The sequence below is a fragment of the Symphalangus syndactylus genome, chromosome 13 (genome assembly GCF_028878055.3).
Source record: "Symphalangus syndactylus isolate Jambi chromosome 13, NHGRI_mSymSyn1-v2.1_pri, whole genome shotgun sequence".
Lineage (NCBI taxonomy): Eukaryota > Metazoa > Chordata > Mammalia > Primates > Hylobatidae > Symphalangus > Symphalangus syndactylus.
In genome coordinates, this window is record NC_072435.2 from 56211407 (window position 1) to 56233247 (window position 21841).

The 21841-nt window shown below is 49.7% G+C and overlaps 1 protein-coding gene across 5 annotated transcripts in view; it reads right to left on the reverse strand.

Annotated features, from left to right (window-relative positions):
- Nucleotides 1-21841, reverse strand: part of ANKRD27 (ankyrin repeat domain 27) — a 79510-nt gene that overhangs the window by 24833 nt on the left and 32836 nt on the right. For all 5 annotated transcript variants that reach the window (XM_055237099.2, XM_055237096.2, XM_063614051.1 and 2 more), the window contains 11 exons: nt 21743-21808; nt 21579-21655; nt 20465-20586; nt 18755-18833; nt 17799-17931; nt 9843-9935; nt 7146-7273; nt 6507-6589; nt 5174-5289; nt 4350-4442; nt 889-1086 (listed from right to left, as the gene is read on the reverse strand). In XM_055237099.2, the coding sequence (XP_055093074.1) occupies nt 889-1086; nt 4350-4442; nt 5174-5289; nt 6507-6589; nt 7146-7273; nt 9843-9935; nt 17799-17931; nt 18755-18833; nt 20465-20586; nt 21579-21655; nt 21743-21808 (1188 nt within the window). The remainder of the gene's footprint in view (nt 1-888; nt 1087-4349; nt 4443-5173; nt 5290-6506; nt 6590-7145; nt 7274-9842; nt 9936-17798; nt 17932-18754; nt 18834-20464; nt 20587-21578; nt 21656-21742; nt 21809-21841) is intronic.

The window sequence follows — 21841 nt, forward strand, 5'->3', positions numbered from 1 at the left end:
GAGAATCACCTGAACCTAGGAGGTGGAAGTTGCAGTGAGCCGAGATTGTGCCACTGCACTCCAGCCTGGGCAACAGAGCGAGACTCCATCTCAAAACAACAAAAAAAATTAAATATTTTTGTAAAAAGGCAGAAAGTCAGGCCTGTACAAAGGGGGCTCCCCTAGAGACCTGGATTGGAACAGAATCCCTCAGGGGAGCCTCGGCTTGCAGATATTCTGGATGCCCATGCTGGGGTCTCCATTTCACAGGGCCCTGTGCTCGCCCCCGTCAGTCTGCCACACGCCTCTCTTAGGATGCCATTCACCAGCTCTGCTGCCGGGAGACGAGAGTGCAGAGAACTGGCCTCTGTGAGCCACCCCCAAGCCCCACTGACTCGCGAGAGGGGAGCACTTCACAACATGCTCCCCAAACTGTCTCCAGAAATTACTACCAGAAAAAGGTGAGCTCATTAACAAATTATGTATGAAAGAAACCATACTCAATGATGTCCAGAACTGGCCGAGTCTCAATAAAGATTCTAGGCATTGAAGGTGAAGCACCGGGAAAAGAGAGTTCCAACACATCCTGCTCCCTCCCCAGTTCCTGCCCCTGCAGAGCCTCGTTTCTATCCACTCCATTTGCCAATAAATCAATAGCACTCGGCAGCCAGAACAAACTCTGCCTGCAGGAGTTCCTGGAACAACCCTGAGAAAAACGCCCACTCAAACCAAAAATAACATAAATCAGTAAAACCCATTAATGATGACGTCCCACATGCGGCAGAAAGGGTGCAAGCCAAGTCTGCCCTCAGGCAATAATGCACAATTTGTCTAGGAGGCCAAGACCTAAGCTACGGACATCGATCTTCTTTCAAAGTCATCTTGCCCCTCAGAGATGGGAAGAGCTACCTTTGAGTTTAATGCACACTTTAGGGGCGTCTCCTTCAGTCTGTTCTGGATCTTGGTGGACGCTCCGTTCTGCAGCAATGTCTCTATGACGCCTTGGTAGCCCCAGCGGGCAGCAATGTGTAGAGGGGTGTCTCCTTTCTCATTGCCAATGTCAAGTCTGCACGACTCCACGTCGTAGTAAACCAGAGCCTTCACACACTGCAAAGAGATGGGGAAACGGCATCGCTCATGCATGTACCAAGCCTCGACAAGGCCTGTGCTCTCCTCAACCTCCTCACCAAGCAAATGTGCAGTAACAGACAGAACTCAGAGGTGTCACAGTATCTGATCAGGACACCTCATTCTCATTCTTTTTTTTTTTCTTTTTCTTTTTTTGAGACAGGATCTCTCTCTGTTATCCAGGCTGCAGTGCAGTGATGCAATAATAGCTCTCTGCAGCCTTGAACTCCTGGGCTTAAGCGATCCTCCCGCCTCAGCCTCCCAAGCAGCTGGGACTACAAGCATGCACCACCATGCCTGGATGTTTTTTTTTTTAATTTTTTTTTTTTTTTTTTTTGTAGAGACGGGGTCTCACTCTGTTGCCCAGGCAGACCTCAAACTCCTGGGCTCAAAAAATCCTCCCACCTCAGACTCCCACAGTGCTGGAATTATAGATGTGAGCCACTGCGCTCAGCCAGGACGCCTCATGCTTTCAAAAGGATGAAACTGCCAATCAATAAGAAGTGGCTGCAAAAACTGTGATGTCTCCATGTACAGAACAGAGTTACCACAGCAGGCCTGAGACTGCTAACCACTGAGAGGCCTGCTTGCAAGACTGCCTGTCAGCCTGAAACGTTCTACGGGTGCCTGGATGTGGGGAGTGTTCCCAAAATTCCCTAACTGATTAGGTGGCTCACACTGGGTCTGAATTGTTTTATACAATGTGGTTTATGCTGAATGCCCGAGTTTCTTCTGGGAGTATGGCATTTTGGTACACACTGTCCACAAGGTGCTTATGGGACTAGCCTTCATTAACTCTTGGGGACTGAGTTCCTAATGAGCCTCCCGAGTGGCCCACACTTCCTGTGTGTTGTTCCAACTCACTGCTGGAAGAACTGAGCCCATCCTGTGTGGCTCCATGAAAAGAAACTGGTTTTTTTTTTTTTTTTTGAGGCACAGTCTCACTCTGTCGCCTAGGCTGGAGTACAGCAGCACAATCTCAGCTCATTGCAACCTCCGCCTCCTGAGTTCAAGTGATTCTCCCACCTCAACCTCCTGAGTAGCTGGGATTATAGGTGTGTGCCACCACACACAGCTAATTTTTGTATTTTTTTTGGTAGAGACGGGGTTTCACCATGTTGGCCAGGCTGGTCTTGAACTCCTGACCTCAGGCAATTTGCCGGCCTTGGTCTCCCAAAGTGCTGAGATTACAGGTGCCAGCCACTGTGCCCAGCCGAGAGAGACTGTTTGAAGCTCACCCCTGCTCTCCTCTGGACTCCACCACATGCTTGTCCCCTTTGCTGATGTTGTTCTGTGTCCTTCTGCTGTAACAAACCACAGCTGCAAGTGTGACTATATGCTGAGTTCTGTGAGTCCTCCCAGCAAATGGCTGAGCCCAGGGGTGGTCTTGGAGACCACTGACACGACACACAATAGATCACTGCAGCTATTAAAGAATGTGCTAGATGGCCAGGCACGATGGCTCACGCCTGTAATCCCAGCACTTTGGGAGGCTGAGGCAGGCGGATCAATTGAGGTCAGGAGTTCAAGACCAGCCTGGTCAACATGGTAAAACCCCGTCTCTACTAAAAATACAAAAATTAGCTGGGTGTGGTGGTATGTGCCTGCAGTCCAAGCTACTCGGGAGGCTGAGGCAGGAGAATCGCTTGAATCCGGGAGGCAGAGGTTGCAGTGAGCTGAGATCGCGCCACTGCACTCCAGCCTGGGCAACAGAGCAAGACTCCGTCTCAAAAAAAAAAAAAAAAAAAAACCAGAATGTGCTAGATCAACAGGGACTGACCTAGAGAATTTCTGTAACGTAGAGCTGAGTTAGGAAAGCAAGTGGCACAGAAGCGTACAGGGCATGGTGTCATCTTCATACATCAACCACCTGGCCAGGCCTGAGCCCCACACACGTGTGTAAATCTATCCATATATCACTATGGAGAGAAGCCAGAGGGAGGGTGGGTAGGAAAAAATAAGCACATAGTGGTGAAACAGGACGTGAAAATGGAAATTATGCAATTCTTGGATATTATTATAAAAGTGAACCAGGAGTGGTGGCTCATGCCTGTATTCCCAGAACTTTGGAAGGCTGAGGTGGGAGGATTACTTGAGTTCAGGAATGTAAGACCATCCTGGGCAACATGGCGAAACCCCTTCTCTACAAAAATATAAAAATTTGCCAGGCGTGGTGGTGTGTACCTTTAGTCCCAGGGGAAGCTGAGGTGGGAGGATGGCTTGAGCCAGGAGGCTAAGGCTGCAGTGAGCGAAAATCATGCCACTGCACTCCAGCCTGGGCAACAGAACAAGACCTTGTCTCAAAAAAAATTTGTTTTTCTAATTTTAAAAAGTAAAAAATAAAGGCCAGGTGCGGCGGCTCACTCCTGTAATCCTAGCACTTTGGGAGGCTGAGGTGGGCAGATCACCTGGGGCCAGGAGATCCAGACCAGCCTGGCCAACATGGTGAAACCCCGACTTTACTAAAAATACAAAAATTAGCTGGGTGTGGTGGCACACACCTGTAATCCTAGCTACTCGGGAGGCTAAGGTGGGAGAATCGCTTGAACTCGGAAGGAGGAGGTTGCAGTGAGCCAAGATCCCATCACTGCACTCCAGCCTGGGTGCCAGAGTGAGGCCCTGTCTCAAAAATAAATAAATAATAAGTAAATAATAAAAACAGAAAATGTAAAAATTGAATATGTACACAAGTAAGAACCAGATGGTAGCAAGGATAAATGAAAATGATTTGACTTCAGGATAAGATAATGAGTGGCTTGTTTTAAACTTTGTTACTTCAATATGGCATCTGTAATATATTAAACATTCTTTCCTTTTTCGAGATGGAGTCTCACTGTCACCCAGGATGGAGTACAATGGTGCAATCTTGGCTCACTGCAACCTCCGCCTCCCAGGTTCAACTGATTCTCAAGCCTCAGACTCCTGAGTCGCTGGGATTACAGGTGCCCACCACCATGCCCAGCTAATTTTTGTATTTTTAGTTGAGATGGGGTTTCACCATGTTGATCTCAGATGTTCATCACTCCTGATCTCAGATGATCTGCCCACCTCAGCCTCCCAAAGTGCTGGGATTACAGGCGTGAGCCACCGTGCCTGGCCTAACATCCTTTCATATTAAAAAAATTTACACACCCAATGTTCCAATAATTATCGACACAAAATACATTAATGAGAAATCCCGACTTCTCTACGAGTGGGAAAGGGTGAACGCAGCCCCCCCGGGAACAGCAAGAGCCACTCACGTCCTCGTGGCCGTAGGTGCAGGCCAGGTGGAGTGGCGTATTCCCGTTGTTGTCCTGCACTTCCGCGCTGGCTTTGTAGTGCAGCAGCAGCAGCTGCGGAGATAAAGGAAAGCGATGAGCAGGGCACAGCCGGCTCCCTGGGAGGCCCAGTCTCCAGTCTTAGCAGGGGGAGGTCATTTACTCCCATCTTCAATCTTATTTATGCTACTATTCAAATTAAACCAACACCCATCCTTCCTGACAGTTTAGAAACTGAAGAAAAACGTCTAAAGCCCCACCTTTTCTTCCCCCAGATGATCAGGAAGTTTTTCTTTTTAGAGAGAGGGTCTCATTCTGTCTCCCAGGCTGAAGTGCAGTGGCACGATCATTGCTCACTACAGCCTCGACCTGCTGGGCTCTGGCAAACCTCCTGCATCAGCCTCTCAAGTTGCTGGGACTACAGGCACACACCATCATGCCCAAATAATTAAAAAAAAAATTTTTTTTTTGGTAGAGACAGGGTCTCCCTAGGTTGCTCAGGCTGGTCTTGAACTCCTGGGCTCAAGTGATCCTCCTGCTTTGGGCTCCCAAAGCACTGGGATTCCAGGTGTGAGCTACCACATCCGGCCAGGAAGTTTCAAATCTAAACCTAACGATCTTGTCCAGGAGACCCAGAAAGTCCTTGTACTCCCTGACTACTGCTGCAGCAGAGCTGGTGTGGAACGAGGGGGGCACAGCACCAGGAGACGGGGGTGCAGGGTAGCCAGCATGACCGTACAGTCACCGCGCAGAACCAAGCTCACAGGAGCAAAGCGACAGCCCGTCACAAAGGCACCACTGCTCACCGTCACGCTCTGGTAGCCCTTCTGACAGGCCAGGTGGAGCGGAGTGGCCCCGTGGTAGTCTGTGGCATTTACCACGGCGCCCTTGGAAACCAGGAGGTCGATGAGGGATGCCTGCCCTGCAGAGCAGAAGGACGTCACAATGGAGAAGGAAGGCACAGAGGCCTTCCACACCTTAACTATAAAACCACAACACTATTGCACCCTCCTAGTCCTGGGCATGAAACACACGGTAGATACTTTTTCTGCTAGAGAGGAACTACAGCTAATATTAAATAAGGCTCTGCAGACTCTGGACACGTTGGGGTGGGCCTTGGAGGGGACCCAGCGAAAGCCCACCTCTCAACAATAAAAAATAATGGAAAAGAGCCCTAGACTTCCAGAGGCTCCATGACTGATCAGTTCATAAGATGGAATATTATGCAGCCATTAAAAAATACTGACAAGTAAACATATTCTTGCATAGTGCCAACAGAAAACTAGCACACAACAGAGTATTATGAGCCCTAGAGCACCGCACACTTTATGCATCCACACAAGCATGCAGACACCCCAGACACTCATCAATCACAACTATCTCTGGGAGACAGGGATGGCTGGGGACTCTGGAGGACCTTATGTTTTCTATCTTGAATGTGCACTTTTTTATTTATTTATTTATTTATTTATTTATTGAGGCAGAGTCTCGCTCAGCCACCCAGGCTGGAGTGCGGTGGTGCTATCTCAGCTCACTGCAACCTCCACCTTCCAGGTTCAAGCGATTCTTCTGACTCAGCCTCCCAAGAAGCTGGAATCATGGGCATGCGCCACCACGCCAGGCTAATTTTTGTATATTTTGTAGAGACAGGGTTTCTCCATGTTGGCCAGATTGGTCTCAAATGTCTGACCTCAAGTGATCTGCCCACCTCGGCCTCCCAAAGTGCTGGGATTACAGGCATGAGCCACCATGCCCAGCCAAATGTATACTTTAAAAGACAATAATAATATTTTTTAAAGGCAGGGCCACAAGAACTGCAAGCTGACGATTCTGAGACCGTTATTGTAGTTCAGATTCAAGCCTTTCCTTGCTGGGCCCCCAGCCTGGGGCAGCATTAAGCAGTGTTTCCATGCCGTGGGAACCATGCAGGGGGGCTCACCCAGCGCAGGAGGCAGCAGGCTGGCTGTCGAAGCCTGTGGAACATTTGCTCCTCTTCTCCTTTCCGCCCTTGGAGGGTGGACCCACGATGCAGCCCCAACTGCCAACCCCCAGCCCATCCGCCAGGCCTCTCTGCTGGGTCACCCTGGGCACCATCCCTTTGCTGTGACAGCCCCTAGGGGCCAGCCCAGGACCACATACCACAGAGAGCAGCCACATGGAGAGGGGTGTGCCCCCTGTCGTCTCTGGAGAATGGAGTGACAACTGAAGGATCATTCAACCTCCTAAAATACAGAAGAGGCAGAAAACTACACAGGGGAATGGCACAGCAAAGCCTCTCCCTGACCAAGTAGATAGGCAGGTGCCACGGACAGTAGACGGCTCACAGGATGCCAAGAGGTGTGTCTCTGGCACTGTCCCAGGGCTCACCCAGCATGAAGAACAGAGGCACCTGGCCCTGGAGTCTCTCCCCCACCAACCCTTTAGGCCTCCACACCCAGCAAAAAAGCCTGACAAGGATAATGGGAAACCAAAAATGTTACTGAGAAAAACTGACATTCCTCCCATCCTAAAACTCCCTTTCTGAGGCTGGGGCAGGCCCTATAACCGGCCTACCCTGGGAGCTGGCCCGCCAGTGGGCAAGTGCTTTGACAACCTCTAACCTATCTGATTCTCCAAAGGGGCAGCTGTTATCATCTCCACTGTACAGCAGAGGCAGCTGGGGGGCAGGGAGGACAGTCCTTAACTGCAGTCACACAGCACACAGTGGAGAAGGTAGGTCCAGGAGGCCTTCTGTCTCCTGCTTCCTGGCACGCTGAGCCTCCACCAGCACCCTCTTACCCAGAGACGAGTTTCTCACAGTCATCGCAGAAGCAGAGAGGGTGACACATCTTTTGGACGGCATCTTTATCGTGGTCCTCTTGGCTCAGAAGTCTCTCCACTTCTTTCTGGTTACCTGATGCAATGTGCTGAAAAGTGATATCCAAGATGCTATCCACATGCAGGAATTACTCAATTATTAGGAGTAAATTTTTTGAGAGTCCTTTTGGTTTTTTTTTTGAGATGGAGTCTCATCCTGTCTCCCAGGCTGGAGTGCAGTGGCATGATCTCAGCTCACTACAACCTCTGCCTCCTGGGTTCAAGCCATTTTCCTGCCTCAGCCTCCCTAGTAGCTGGGATTACAGGCGCCCGCCACCACGTCCAGCTAATTTTTGTATTTTTAGGAGACATGGGGTTTTGCCATGTCGGCCAGGCTGGTCTTAAACTCCTGACCACAAGTGATCCACCCATCTCAGCCTCCCGAAGTGCTGGGATTACAGGTGTGAGCCACCAAGCCTGGCCGAGAGTCCTTTTAGAAATGCTCATCTACGCGTTTATGGATGAAATGATTTGCTCTCTGGCATTTCCTTCGTAATCATCTTGGTGGTGGGTAAGTAGGTGAGGAGAGGTGAACAACTGCACAATGGCGGCCTGCTCATTCTACTACTCTCTTTATTTCTGGAAATGTTAACAGTTTTCCATAATTAAAAAAACAATAACATGCCTGGAGCGGTGGCTCACGCCTATAATCCCAGCACTTTGGGAGGCCAAGGCAGGCAGCTCATGTGAGGTCAGGAGTTCAAGACCAGCCGGGCCAACATGTTAAAACCTTGTCTCTACTCAAAATACAAAACTTAGCCGGACGTGGTGGTGGATGCCTGTAATCCCAGCGACTCGGGAGGCTGAGGCAGGAGAATCACTTGAACCCGGGAGGTGGAGGCTGCAGTGAACCAAGATCACACCATTGCAGTCCAGCCTGGGTGACAGAGCGAGACTGTCTCAAAAAACAAAAACAAACAAACAAAAAAAATAACATGACAAAATTCATAAAGCAATAGGAACGGCGGGCAGACAACACATCTCTGAACATCAGTGTGGATTTTGCCACCTCACTAGAAAAAGCCTCAGTCCTGTTCCTCTTGTATTCTTTTTTTTTTTTTTTTTTTTAGTGAATCCCTACAGGGTGATAAATAACAGAATTTATTTATTTATTTTTTTAGAAACAAGGTCTTGCTATGTTGCCCAGGCTGGAGTGCAGTGGCATGATCAGAGCTCACTGCAGCCTCAACCTCCCGGGCTCAAGTGATCCTCCAACCTTAGCCTCCCATATATCTGGGACTACAAGTGCACAACACCACGCCCAGCTTCATCTTGTATTTTATTTATTTATTATTATTATTTGTATACTTGCTATGGACTAGGGGATCCTCTTTTATTCTAATAGAGCCTCAATCTGCAAAGGAAAGAGAATAGCTGCAATAAGCAGGAAACCCCATCAACACATAAACCTGCAGAGCTCACCCTGTGCTTCCTGGACGTGCTCATTCCCCGGGACCCACTCTGGCTCCAGGTCACCTGGAAGCACAGCAGCCTCCCCCAGAGGGCTCTGCCCTCGCCCAGCACTCACGGACTGCCCTGTGGTCACCTCAGCGGCCTGCCTGTGGCCAGTGCCTGAGCAGGGAGCTGCCCCCATGTGCCAGGTGACCAGACCACCAGGAAGTCAGGCACCGTGTTCCCAACCTAGTGCACACACCCACAAACATCTGACAATGGGCTCCTCGAGCCCAGCGGAGGCATCAGCTCTGCCAGGGCTGCCAGTGGAGGCGCCACTGAGCTGGCCTGGAAGAACGAGTGGTATTTCACGGAACTGAGAAAGCAAGAGGCCTGGCCTGCGCCCACAATGTGCCGCCCAGCACAGCTACAGCACAGCACGCTAGGGGAGGTGGGGAAACGTGCTGGTCTCACTCTGCCACCCAGGCTGGAGTGCAACGGCACAATCATAGCTCACGGCAGCCTCCAACTCCTGGCCTCAACTGATCCTTCCACCTCAGCCTCCTGAGCAGCTAGGACTACAGGTGCCCGCCACCAAACCTGGCTAATTTTTGTATTGTTTTGTAGAGACGGGTACTCATGATGTTACCCAGGCTGGTCTCGGGCTTCTGGCCTCAAGTGATCCTCCCACTTCGGCCTCCCAAAGTGCTGGGATTACAGAAGTGGGCCACCCCACCCGGCCTTGATCCCAAATTTAAAACCTCAGCATTCCTACTGCCCATTCTGAGCACAGAATGGAACTTCAGGGTTTATGCAGACCACCACACTGATCATTTTTTTTCTTTTCTTTTTTTTTTTTTTTTTTTGAGACAGTCTCTCTGTCGCCCAGGCTAGAGTGCAATGGCATGATCTCTGCTCACTGCAACCTCCACCTTCTGGGTTCAAAAGATTCTCCTGCCTCAGCCTCCCGAACAGTGAGACTACAGGCATGCACCACCACACCCAGCTAATTTTTGTATTTTTAGTAGAGGCGGGGGTTTCACCATGTTGGCCACACTTGGTCTTGAACTCCTGACCTCAGGTGATCACCCACCTCAGCCTCCCAAAGTGCTGTGATTACAGGCATAAGCCACTATGCCTGGCCAACCCTGATGGATTTTATAGAGACGCCAAGAGATGCAGCGTTCCACACCCACCTTTACCCACAGAGACGTCTTGGTATCTCACCTTAAACAGGCAGTCGGTAGGAGACGAAGTCATCTGAGAGAGTAAGCTCATTCTCTGCTTAAGGAACAGCCTGTCTCCAAATCCCTCAGACTCCTGCAGGGAAAAAACCAAACACACCACGAGACGTCAGTGCAGATCCTTCAAAACCCAGCACCTCAGCAACAACCCTGGCTGTCTCTTCAGAGCAGTACAGGCTGCGCCTCTCTCCCGTCTCATACGGGACCTGCTCGCTGAGATGGAGGATGGGCTGACGTCAGGCGGAAAGAAGGGCTTCCTGGAAGTGGAGGCTTTGACGGTTGCTTCCTGGCGGGGAAGGGGATGGCGGCGGCACCCTGACTGCGTGTATATGTGGAATGTGCCATCTCCAGCGTGGAATGCGGCACACGCACACCATCATCCTCCAGATGGAAACTCACATTGCCCTGCCCTCCCTCCCTCAAGCCTCTGACCAAATGCCTGCACAGCCCAATTCCCTGCTGTCTTATCTGGGGCCTTTGGGCAGGAAAGCCATTTCACAAGCTGGTCTCGATTTCCCACTGTCAACCAGCAGGAAAGAGAGGGGTTTTGCTTTGTGGATGTGCCTATTAAATAATATGGCCACATGGCCAGGCACAGTGGCTCACACCTATAATCCCAGCACTTTGGGAGGCTGAGGTAAACAGATCACCTGAGGTCAGGAGTTCGATACGAGCCTGGCCAACATGGTGAAACCAATCTCTACTAAAAACACAAAAAATTAGCAGGGCGTGGTGGTACATGCCTGTAGTCCCAGCTACTTGGGAGGCTGAAGCAGAAGAATCACTTGAACCCAGGAGGCAGAGGTTACAGTGAGCTGAGATCACACCACTACACTCTAGCCTGGGTGAGAGAGAGACTCCATCTCAAAAATAAATAAATAGGCCAGGCACGGTGGCTCATGCCTGTAACCCCAGCACTTTGGGGGGCCGAGATGGGTGGATCACTTGAGGTCAGGAGTTTGAGACCAGCCTGGCCAACATGGTGAAACCCCTCTCTACTAAAAATACAAAAATTAGCCAGGTGTGGTGGCGGGCGCCTGTAATCCCAACTACTCAGGAGGCTGGGGCAGGAGAATCACTTGAACCCGGCAGGTGGAGGTTGCGGTGAGCCAGGATTGTGCCACTACACTCCAGCCTGGGCGACAGAGCAAGACTCCATCTCAAAAAAAAAAAAAGGCAAAACTCTAGATACTTTTCATAATACTTTATTAACTCATTTCTTGCAAGACTGTTGAATGCTTCCTTGAGCACCTGCAACCAAACCGTGTAATAACAAATTCGCTTCCTGAAAAAGGGTCTTGGTGGGAATTAAAGGGAGTTTTTTCCAGCCAGCGGCTGCCAGAAGACCCCCAAACCCTGAAAAATTTGTGGAATAAGGATGTCTCTTTACAGCCCTCTAAGTTTTGACTTGGAGGTCCACCTAAAGATAGAGCTGACAGCACCTCTAGGGATAGGCCATTCCTGGGGTGGGCTGCCAAGCAGGGTCCTCCCAGCAGTCCCCCAGGAGGGTTAACTTAGCAAATGAATACCAGCACCTGTGAGAGGCACTTCTGCCCCCAGCTGCTGTGTGCTATATAAAGCTCTAACAATCCGCTTTACACCGCAATTCACAGCTGAGCAGCTTAGGGTCAGAGAAACATCACACATTGTTATCCGCGTAAATCCAGCACTCTTGCCGCAACTCTGGTTAACAATTTAGACAGCAGTGATGAAGAGAGGTAGGTCTCCCAAGACTGAATCTTCAGGGAAGAATGAGCTATTGGAAGAGAGGGGGTATCAGCAAGGACTTACTAGAGAAAGGAGTAAATCCTTTTTATGAGAAACCCAGTAATATAAGGAAGGCCAGAAGCATGCAAAGCTGCAGCCACGAATGGTACAGGTTCTTTCTTGTTTTTGTCTTTTATCTTTTTTTTTTTTTTTTTTTTTTGAGACAGGGTCTTGCTCTGTCTCTCAAGCTGGACTGCAGTGGTACAATCATAGCTCACTGCAGCCTTGAACTACCAGGCTCAAGTGATCCTCCCACCTTAGCTTCCCAAGTAGCTGGGACTAAAGGTGTGCCACCATGCATGGCTAATTTTTTGTAAAGATGGGGGTCTCGCTACGTTGCTCAGGCTGCTCTCAAACTCCTGGCCTCAGGTGATCCTCCTGCCTCAGCCTCCCAAAGTGCTGGGATTACAGGCATGAGTGACCAGGCCCAACTCAGATTCTTTCAAAGTTCTCTCTTTTTTTCATTCACAAAGGTAACTCTAGAGTCATCCCAGTAATTTATTTTCAGAAAGCTGAAGTCTTCATTTATGAACATGCTTAAAGAATGCTGAGTAGGTGTGGTGGCTCATGCCTATAATCCCAGCACTTTGGGAAGCTGAGGTGGGAGGATCACATGAGCCCAGGAGTTCAAGCCCAGCCTGGGCAAAATAGCGAGACCTCATCTCTACAAAAAATTTAAGAATTAAAAAATTAGCCGGGTGTGGTGACGCACACCTGTAGTCCCAGCTACCCAGGAAGCTGAGGCGGGAGGATCCCTTTGAGCGCAGGAGTTGGAGGCTGCAGTGAGCTAGGATCACACCACTGCACTCCACCCTGGGTGACAGAGAGAGATCCTGTCTCTAAGAAAAATAAAATGCTTATGGTCACCTCAAGTATATCTTGCAGAGAAAATTTCCGTGAAACTACATTATCTAAAATCAATAGTAAAATCTAACTCGATGTCCTCATATTTAGTCCTTAATACTTTTCAGAAACCTCTTCTGCTGTGAGGAGATACACTTGGGATTTTTCCCTAGGAAACACCATCAATACATAGCAATGACTCTCTACATTCCTAAAGGGAGCTTCATTACTTAAACCAGTGAGCAGCTAAGACAGAGGCCATAATACAGACAGAATCACAACAACAAGGAAGCCACGACGCCTGCTCCGTCAATTACAGGCCACAGTAAATATACGAGCATCTCTCAATACCTGCAGGGTGGGCTTCACAGCCAGCCATGAGGATGATGCATACCTGTCTCAAGGTTTCACCAGAACCAACCATACTCCATCCAGGAGGGCAGAACCAGGGTCCAACACCCTGACAACAAGAGGGGTGCCTTGGGCTGTGACCCTCCCTTGCCCATCCAAACTAAACACTATCCTTAGGGGCATCCTTACAGCCCAGATGCAGAGACAAACAGACACGCCCAAGACATCTGAGCCTATAGAAGGAGTGGACTCAGGCTGGGGGCAGTGGCTGGTACCTGTAATCCCAGCACTTTGGGAGGCCGAGGCAGGTGGATCACTTGAGGTCAGGGATTGAAGATGAGCCCAGCCAACATGGTGAAATCCCATCTCCACAAAAATACAAAAATTAGCCGGGCGTAGTGGTGCGTGCCTGTAGTCCCAGGTACTTGGGAGGCTGAGCAGGAGAATCGCTTGAACCCGGGAGGTGGAGGTTGCATTAAGCCGAGATTGCACCACTGCACTCCGGTCTGGGTGACAGAGCGAGACTCAGTCTCAAAAAAAAAAAAAAAAGAAAGACTGGACTCAAACCCTCAAACCAACACCAGCACGAGAGAAGCAACCTCTCAAATACTACTCCCAATGTGCCTGCAATATTTTCTGAAATAAAAGGAGGCGTGAGAAGCTGACGGATACTGTTTGGTCAGCCACCTCCTTACAACCTGGCAAAGGCCTCCACAGAAAATGAGAAAGTAGAAGACAGCCACGCTACGGGGCAGCAAGGGGATGGGAGCATCTTCGAGAGGTGGACACCTCTTTCCAGGTGACCAGAGACACCGTGGGCCCAGCAAGGCACAGCAGAGTGATTCCTCTGCAGGGCAGGAAAGCCGGCCAGGGAGTGAACTATCAGACCAATCAGAGCGCAAGAACCAGAGGGCAGGGCAGAAACCACTGCAGGCACGGTGAGAGAAACACAGGTTCCCAGAGCCTCATAGAAAACAAGTCAAATTCACAATTCTTACTCCCCAGCCATGGAAATGAACAGAAATTCTGATGCTGCACACACACATAGGTAGAGGCACAAGAGCACACACATACACATTCTTATTATTTATTTATTTATTTTTTATTTATTTATTTGTAGAGACAAGGTCTCACGATGTTGCCCACACTGCTCTCCAACTCCTGGCCTTGGGTGATCCACCCGCCTCAGCCTCCCAGAGTGCTGGGATTATAGGCATGTGCCACTGCACCCAGCCCACATACATACTCTAGAATCTTGCTGATTTCCCCCTAAATATGGAAACACGGCAGAAGAAAGTAACTTTTCAGAAGAGCCACAGCCAGCCACATCTGAGATGCGATGGATGACCCCCAATTTCACTGGCAGCCGAGTGGGGGAATTAAATCAGACTTCAGAGAAGAGCAGAGATTGATTCTTCATCAAGTACCTGAATACCGTCAACGAATACAGCGAGATCATGATCTAAAATTTTGGTTAAAAAGATAACTGTGTTCATTCCTTGCTACCGCCAAGTCATGTGGAGGCAGATGCTCAGGTGTGTTCAAGATTCAGCTGCACCCGTGACCCACCGCCATAGCCAAGGAAGGCATTGTACTGCTGCACCCGTGACCCACTGCCACGGTTGAGGAAGGTCTTGCACTGCTGCACCCATGACCCACAACCGTAGCTGAGGAAGACATTGCACAGCTGCACCCATGATGCACTGCTGCACCCATGACCCCCTGCCGTGGCCAAGGAAGACATTGCTGCTGGCGGTGTAATGGATGTTAACACTGATTTATAAGGGGTGCTGAAGGATGCCTTCATCCACGGTGGCCTAGCACATGGAATTCCCCAAGCTGCCAAAGCCTCAGACGAGTGCTAAGCCCATCTTGGTGTGCTTGCATCCAGCTGTGATGAGCCTGCAGATGCCACACTGGGGAGACCCTAGGTGCTGAACACCAGGTCAAACTAATTAAGATTGATGACAATGAGAAACAAAGGGAATGGGTAAGGCCTCTGTAAAACTGACAGAGAGGAGAAACCCCATGAAGGGGCTAGCTGCAACTATGTAGCAGTTAAGGACTGTGGCAAAGAATCTCGGGCCAAGGATGTCATCGAGTGCGTCACATACAAGAAATGAATGAATAAAATGCTGGCTCACATGCATCAGAAAAAAAAAAGAGAGAGATACAATTGTGTATGCACAGAAAAAAAGACAAATGCTAAAATATTAATAAGTGTCACCCCTGGCTAGTAAGTTTATGGGAAGTTTTTGTTGTCTTCACTGCCATTTTATAGACTGCAAATATTATTTGTAAGCAAATATTAGTCTTCTAATTAGGAAAAAATTAAGCTATTCTTTTGGGAAAAAAACAGTACTTTCTCTCTCTCTCTCTCTCTCTCTCTCTCTATATATATATATATATATATATGAGAGACAGAGTCTTGCTGTGTCGCTCAGGCTACAGTGCAGTGGCGTAACCTCAGCTCACGCCAACCTCTGCCTCCCGGATTACAGCAATTCTCCTGCCACCACGCCCGGCTAATTCTTGTATTTTTAGTAGAGACAGGGTTTCACTATGTTGGCCAGGCTGGTCTCGAACTTCTGACCTCAGATGATCCACCTGCCTTGGCCTCCCAAAGTGCTGGGATTACAGGCGTGAGCCACTGTGCCCAGCCCAGCACACAACATAATTTCAATTATGTAAAATATACATGGGTAGGAAAAAGACTGAAAATGCAAGAACATGTTAATAATGAATGAATGTGATGGAACTGCCTGCACCTGAGGGCGCCTGGACAGGCTGATGCTGTCTCCCAGACACTTTAGCTCATCATTATTTTGGGAGATTCTACATCAAAGTCTGACAAAGATGAACATTCAATCCTTGGCACTCTCACCTTGTAATACAGAGATCTTTTCATTTTGTTGATTTCAACTTTGTGATTTCTGTATGATCATGTTTTACTCACTGGTATGTAGTAAAACAGGCCAGCAGGACAACTATGGTTCAAGATTCTCATGATTCACGTAGAAATATAATCTCACACCCCCACCGACTCCAGCCAACGCTCAATAACAACCAAGGAAACAATGGCAAGGCCACTGAGTCCTCAAATTGCACACATTAATGGTCTCACAGATGGCAGTGGCGGCCCATCGGGAGCAGCTGCTGCAAAGACTCAAGCTGCAGCGGAGGAGGCGCGGCCAGGGTTGTACACTCTGCAGGGCCAACAGGAGCCAGGAACAGGCTACTGAGTTGGCAGGGTAGGAGCCCTGCACTCCCAGGCACAGCTGCAGCCGCCCAGCCGCAGCTCTGGATCCAGGCAACTCTGCGCTCTTGGGCCCAGGAAGCACCCCTGCCCCCGCAGGCTCGTAAGTGCCTGCTCCCGTTCCTCCCCACTCCTGGCACCGACTTCAATTTCGGAGGAAAGCTGAGGCCAAGCCCGGGTACTGTGGCAACCCAGCCAGGTGTGCACATGCTTGGGGTGACGCTGACACGCCAGCCTCATGATGCCTCAGACCCCTCCAAGATTTTGGGCGCTGATGAGCATGGGAGAGTAGCCAAGGTAGGGGCTGAGGGCAGCTCGGTGCAGGCCTGCAGATGCCCCTTGGCACAAACAGCCTGGGTGCACTGGCCAGCATGCTGATGGTGGCAGAAGGCAGACAGGCTCCTGGGCGGAAAGGGGCAGGTCCCCAGTGAAGCCCCACCTTTAAGACAGGGACAGCCTGAAGCCTGGGGGCCAGACTGTCAGTTCCAAGTGGAGTCCACGGCCCAGAGTGAGAACTCATAGTGCTTTCTCCAGACCCACCCATGGACCAATCAGCACATACTCCTTCCCTTCTGAGCCATAAAAAACCCCGGACTCAGCCAGACTCAGACAGATGTTGGGACTACCAACTGCAGGAAGGAGCTACCTACGTCAGGCCTCTTTGACTCATCAGGACAACCTGCCTGCGGAAAGAAGCTGCCCACTGCGGAAAGAAGCTGCCCACCGCGGAAAGAAGCTGCCCACTGAGAGCTATTCTGCCGTTCAGTGAAGCTCCTCTCTGCCTTGCTCACCCTCCACTAGTCTACGTACCTCATTCTTCCTGGACATGGGACAAGAACTCAGGACCCACCGAATGGCAGGACTGAAAGAGGTGTAACATAAACAGAGCTAAAACATGCTCCCGACTCACTACATTGCAGGTGACGAGAGGAGAGAAGAGCTCTGGCCCTTCAGGGATCCCAACCTAGGAGTTCCCTGAGCCAGGGCTATGACACCCTCTTTGGGGCTCTGCAGTTCCTGGTGTCTCCAAGCTTCCAGGCGCCACTGTGTTCCCCAGTGCCCACTGTGGAAGCAGCCTACAGTATGTCTGCTCCAGCTGCAGCCTTGCATGGAGCAGGACCCTGTACAAGCAACTTGGAGCTGCCCACCCCACCTCAGTCGTCACACCTGGTTGTGTGCAGTGGCAAGACCCCGCACTTGCTCACATACCCCTCGCCACTCCACACCTGGCTCGCCCTTGGCAGGCGTGGGATCCAGGCCAGTAGTGCAAGCCGAGCGCAGCCTGCCAGGCCAAGAGGGTGAAATGAGCCCGGCAGGCCCAAACAAAACTCAGGCAAAGGAGCCACCAGCCACAGAGGTTTCCGGCTGGAAAAGTGACAGTCCAGGGATCCCGTGACATCAATTCTTGGCTATCAAGGTCAAGAAATCCAAATTCCATACTTCTGGCTTCCCTTTGCACCCACATGTCTTTGGAGAGGATGGGGACTAAAGTAGGATATTAACAATGTAAATCCCAATGATAACCCACCAACTTTTACCACCAATTGGGGGCTTGGTGTTCTCTTCACTGAGTGATTTTCAAGACTCACAGCCCTCAAACAGCTGAGGCTCCACTCCTGGGAGGCAATTTAAGAATCCCTCTGCCCACATACCAACCCCAGCACCCTATCAAGGGAACCATGATGCCCACAAAGGAAGGCCAGGGCAGGGGTGAGATCTTACAGGGGGTTTAGCAGAGAGGCTTCCTTGCCGAATATATTCGATGGCAGCTTCGAATGAGGTCAGGCAGTATCCCAGTTCATCCTTTGCCGAGCTGCTAAACCTGAAGTTTTTGATGTAACTCAAATTTGCCATCCTAATGAAAGGAAGAAAAAAGTTATGTTGTCGTCTATCCAAGTCACACTTCTGCAAAAAAAAAAATATTATTGGCTTGGGCGACTGATCAAATATCTAGTCAGTCAGTTCGCTCAGGAAGCTACAACCACCATCCCCTGGGTCTCTCTGCAGAGCGTGTGCGATTAGGAACACAAGTAAAATGACTAGCTAGTTCCCTGAAATAGTCTTTAGCAAGCTGATTACTATAAACTGAGCTGTGGGTTCTGGGGGAGAGATTATGGGTTTGGGGACCAGAAAGAATGGCAATCAGCTTTCTGCTCAACCACTGTCTAGACACTCATTCCAGAACAAGAAACGTAAGCTCTCTGGGCCTTGGTTTCCCCATCTGTAAGTGGATGGATGAAGCGGGGGGAGGCCCCACACCTAGCTCATAACAGGTGTCCAATTGAAGGTGGGCTTTTCCTAGAGTTACATTAGAACTACCACAGTGCAGCGCTGCCATTTTTTTTTTTTTTGTGACGGAGTCTCGTTCTGTTGCCCAGGCTGGAGTGCAGTGGCGCAATCTCGGCTCACTGCAAGCTCTGCCTCCTGGGTTCACGCCATTCTCCTGCCTCAGCCTCCTGAATAGCTGGGACTACAGGCGCCCGCCACCACACCCGGCTAATTTTTTTGTATTTTTTAGTAGAGACGGGGTTTCACCGTGTTAGCCAGGATGGTCTCGATCTCCTGACCTCGTGATCCGCCCACCTCAGCCTCCCAAAGTGCTGGGATTACAGGCGTGAGCCACCGCGCCTGGCCAAGCACTGCCATTTTTAAAAGAGCACCTTAACAGAAAATGTTACCAATTAGGGATCTCCGTTTTCACAAGCAAGTATAACAGGACTGATAGCAGATCATCAGCACACATGGTCTCCAGGTTCACTGCAAAGGGGAAACACACATTGAATGCCATCATGAGATTCAAACAGACTGACAAGCGTATCAACTCCCTACCACCGCACACCTTGTGAAACCACGTATCGGGGGATCATACATTGAGGGAGAAATGTCATTGCACAAGCTCCTTTACAGCGTCCTGATCAGGTAACAGGTCCAGGGGGGAAAGAATACCCAGCATTTTCAGAACATGACCAAAACAAGGTATTAATAACTCAGGCCAGATATGGCGGCATGTGCCTGTAATCCCAGTGCTTTGGGAGGCCGAGACAGGAGAATTGCTTGAGGCCAGGAGTCTGAGGCCAGCCTGGGCAATACAGCAAGACCCTACCTCTACAAAAAAATATGAAAATTAGCCAAGGGTGGTGGTGCATGTCTGTAATCCCAGGTACTTGGGAGGCTGACGCAAGAGGATCACTTCAGCCCAGGAGTTCAAGGATGTAGTGATCTACAAATGCACCCAGCCTGGGTGAGAGTGAAACCCTGTCTCTTTTTTGTTGTTGTTGTTTTTTTGAAACAGAGTCTCACTCTGTCGCCCAGGCTGGAGTGCAGTGGCGCGATCTCGGCTCACTGCAAGCTCCGCCTCCCGGGTTCACACCATTCTCCTGCCTCAACCTCCCAAGCAGCTGGGATTACAGGCGCCCGCCACCATGCCCGGCTAATTTTTTTTTGTATTTTTAGTAGAGACAGGGTTTCACCGTGCTAGCCAGGATGGTCTCGATCTCCCGACTTCGTGATCTGCCTGCCTCAGCCTCCCAAAGTGCTGGGATTACAGACGTGAGCCACCACGCCCAGCCAACCCTGTCTCTTAAGAAAAAAAATACATATATGTTAACTCTAAGCAGACCACGCCTTGCCACCCCCTTGGACACTGAAAGAGCCCAGGGAGGTGGTTGCAGTGATACAAAATGAAGATGAGCCCAGAGCCATCACCAAAAGTCTCTTTCTTCCTAAAGTCACTAAGGTCCTTCTTAAGGTCACTTCCATTTGATAGACACGGAGTCCACTGCCCATGCGGAGTTTCACTTTTTTTCCATTTTGAAATCTTAAGTAATTCATTCACATTTAAAAATTCAAACAATACAAAAGAGCAAACTGTGAATGTTCCTCCCATCCCTGCCAGCCACTTTTCCAAGAGGCTCCTGCTGTTGCTTCCTGCACATCTGTCCAGGACATGAGCTCGCCATCACATCATGGCCAAACAGCTATCCCCCATTCTTTGATGCTATTGGCTGGAAGTCTACCATATGCATTCCTGTTTATTTCATTCGATACACTCAGGATCATCCCTTATCTATACACATAGCTATATCTCTTTCTTACTGACTTTTTCTTGACTTGTTTTCTTTCCTTTTTTTATATTTTTTTTTTTTTTTTTGAGAAGGGGTCTCGCTCTGTCACCCAGGCTGTAGTGCACTGGTGTGATCACAGCTCACCACAACCTCCAATTCCTGGCCTCAAGTGATCCTCCCACCTTGGCCTCCCAAAGTACTGGGGTTACAGAGGTGAGCCACCGCACCCAGCCCCATAAAAATCCCTTAAGATAGCATCACTCTTTGCTTTTTCATCTGGATGTAGCATCTACCCCTTGGCCAGGCCCCTTCCCAAGCACAGACCTCTCTGGCTTGGAGACTGCGTAATGAGCTGCACCACTTTTCGCAAGCAGACAAGCTTCTGCTGTGGAGAGGTACATTTGTTCAGTTGAGCCAGCTCTCTTTTGGCACGAGGTATGTTAAAGCTGTAAAATAATTTGGAAAGTGACAACTTCAGAGCACAGTAAGAGAACCCTCCAGCCTGGATCTAAGAACACATCTCAGGGTCTACACTTCTCACAACAAACCAGAAGGAATGAAACACAAAAACAGATTCTGAAAAGTCATCTGACTCCAAGTCAGCAGCAAAACAGAAGAGCCTTCAATCCCATTCAGGCTGCCAGGTGATAGAGCTGTACAAGAAAGTTGAAAAAAAAAAAAAAAATCCTATTCCTAGAGGGAAACAACCCAAAGAGGGTTGTGGGAGGTGAAACATTTTTGTGTCCTAATGAAACTTAAATTAGGCTGGGCGCAGTGGCTCATGCCTGTAATCTCAGCACTTGTAAACCAAGGTGGGCAGATCACTTGAGGTCAGGAGTTCAAGACCAGCCTGGCCAACATGGTGAAACCCCGTCTCTACTAAAAATACAAAAATTAGCAGGGCATGGTAGTGTGCACCTGTAATCCCAGCTACTCGGGAGGCTGAGGCAGGAGAATCACTTGAACTCGGGAGGCAGAGGTTGCAGTGAGCCAAGATCACACCACTGCACTCCAGCCTGGGCGATAGAGTGAGACTTTTTCTCAAAAAGAATAAAAATTAAAATTTAAGAAATGAAACTTAAATTAATTCCTAAGTAGGTACCTCTATGGCAAGGTTCCCTTGGGTGGGCAAGTGGGATGTCCCCTGCACGCAGAACCCACGTGGGCAAATTACATGCCCACTTGGGAACCAGCTGCACAAAACCCTGTGCCCAGCGGCTCCCATCCAGCCGGCATGCTGGTGCACAGTGCGGGAGGGGGACGGCCACAGTCACCTGTAAAGGGCAGCCCTTTATCTTTGGTTGCAAGTAACTGCACGGCTCCTCAGAACTAACCACGTCAAACCAGCATGTCACCTCTGCCACCAAGAGGGCCTGCTTCCGGGAAAAGACAGCACCCGCCTCTGAGGACACCAAGCCGCTGAGGTGCAAACTCTTACCTGAACTCCGATTTCACACCAATATCTTTCTGCTGAAGATCTTGAAGGCTTCTTGTGATTTTGTTAAAGGCAGCATCCTAACAACAGATTTTAACGAACCTTCAAATTTCTCAAAAAGCACAGAAGAAGGCTTCCATCTTGGGTGATAATAACTGAGAACCTACCTCGCTTGCCTCCATGGTCCCCACGTATTTAAAGATCAGGTCATAAATTTCATGATGGACGTATATCTGTGGAATCAACAGACGCCATTCAGGGTGTGA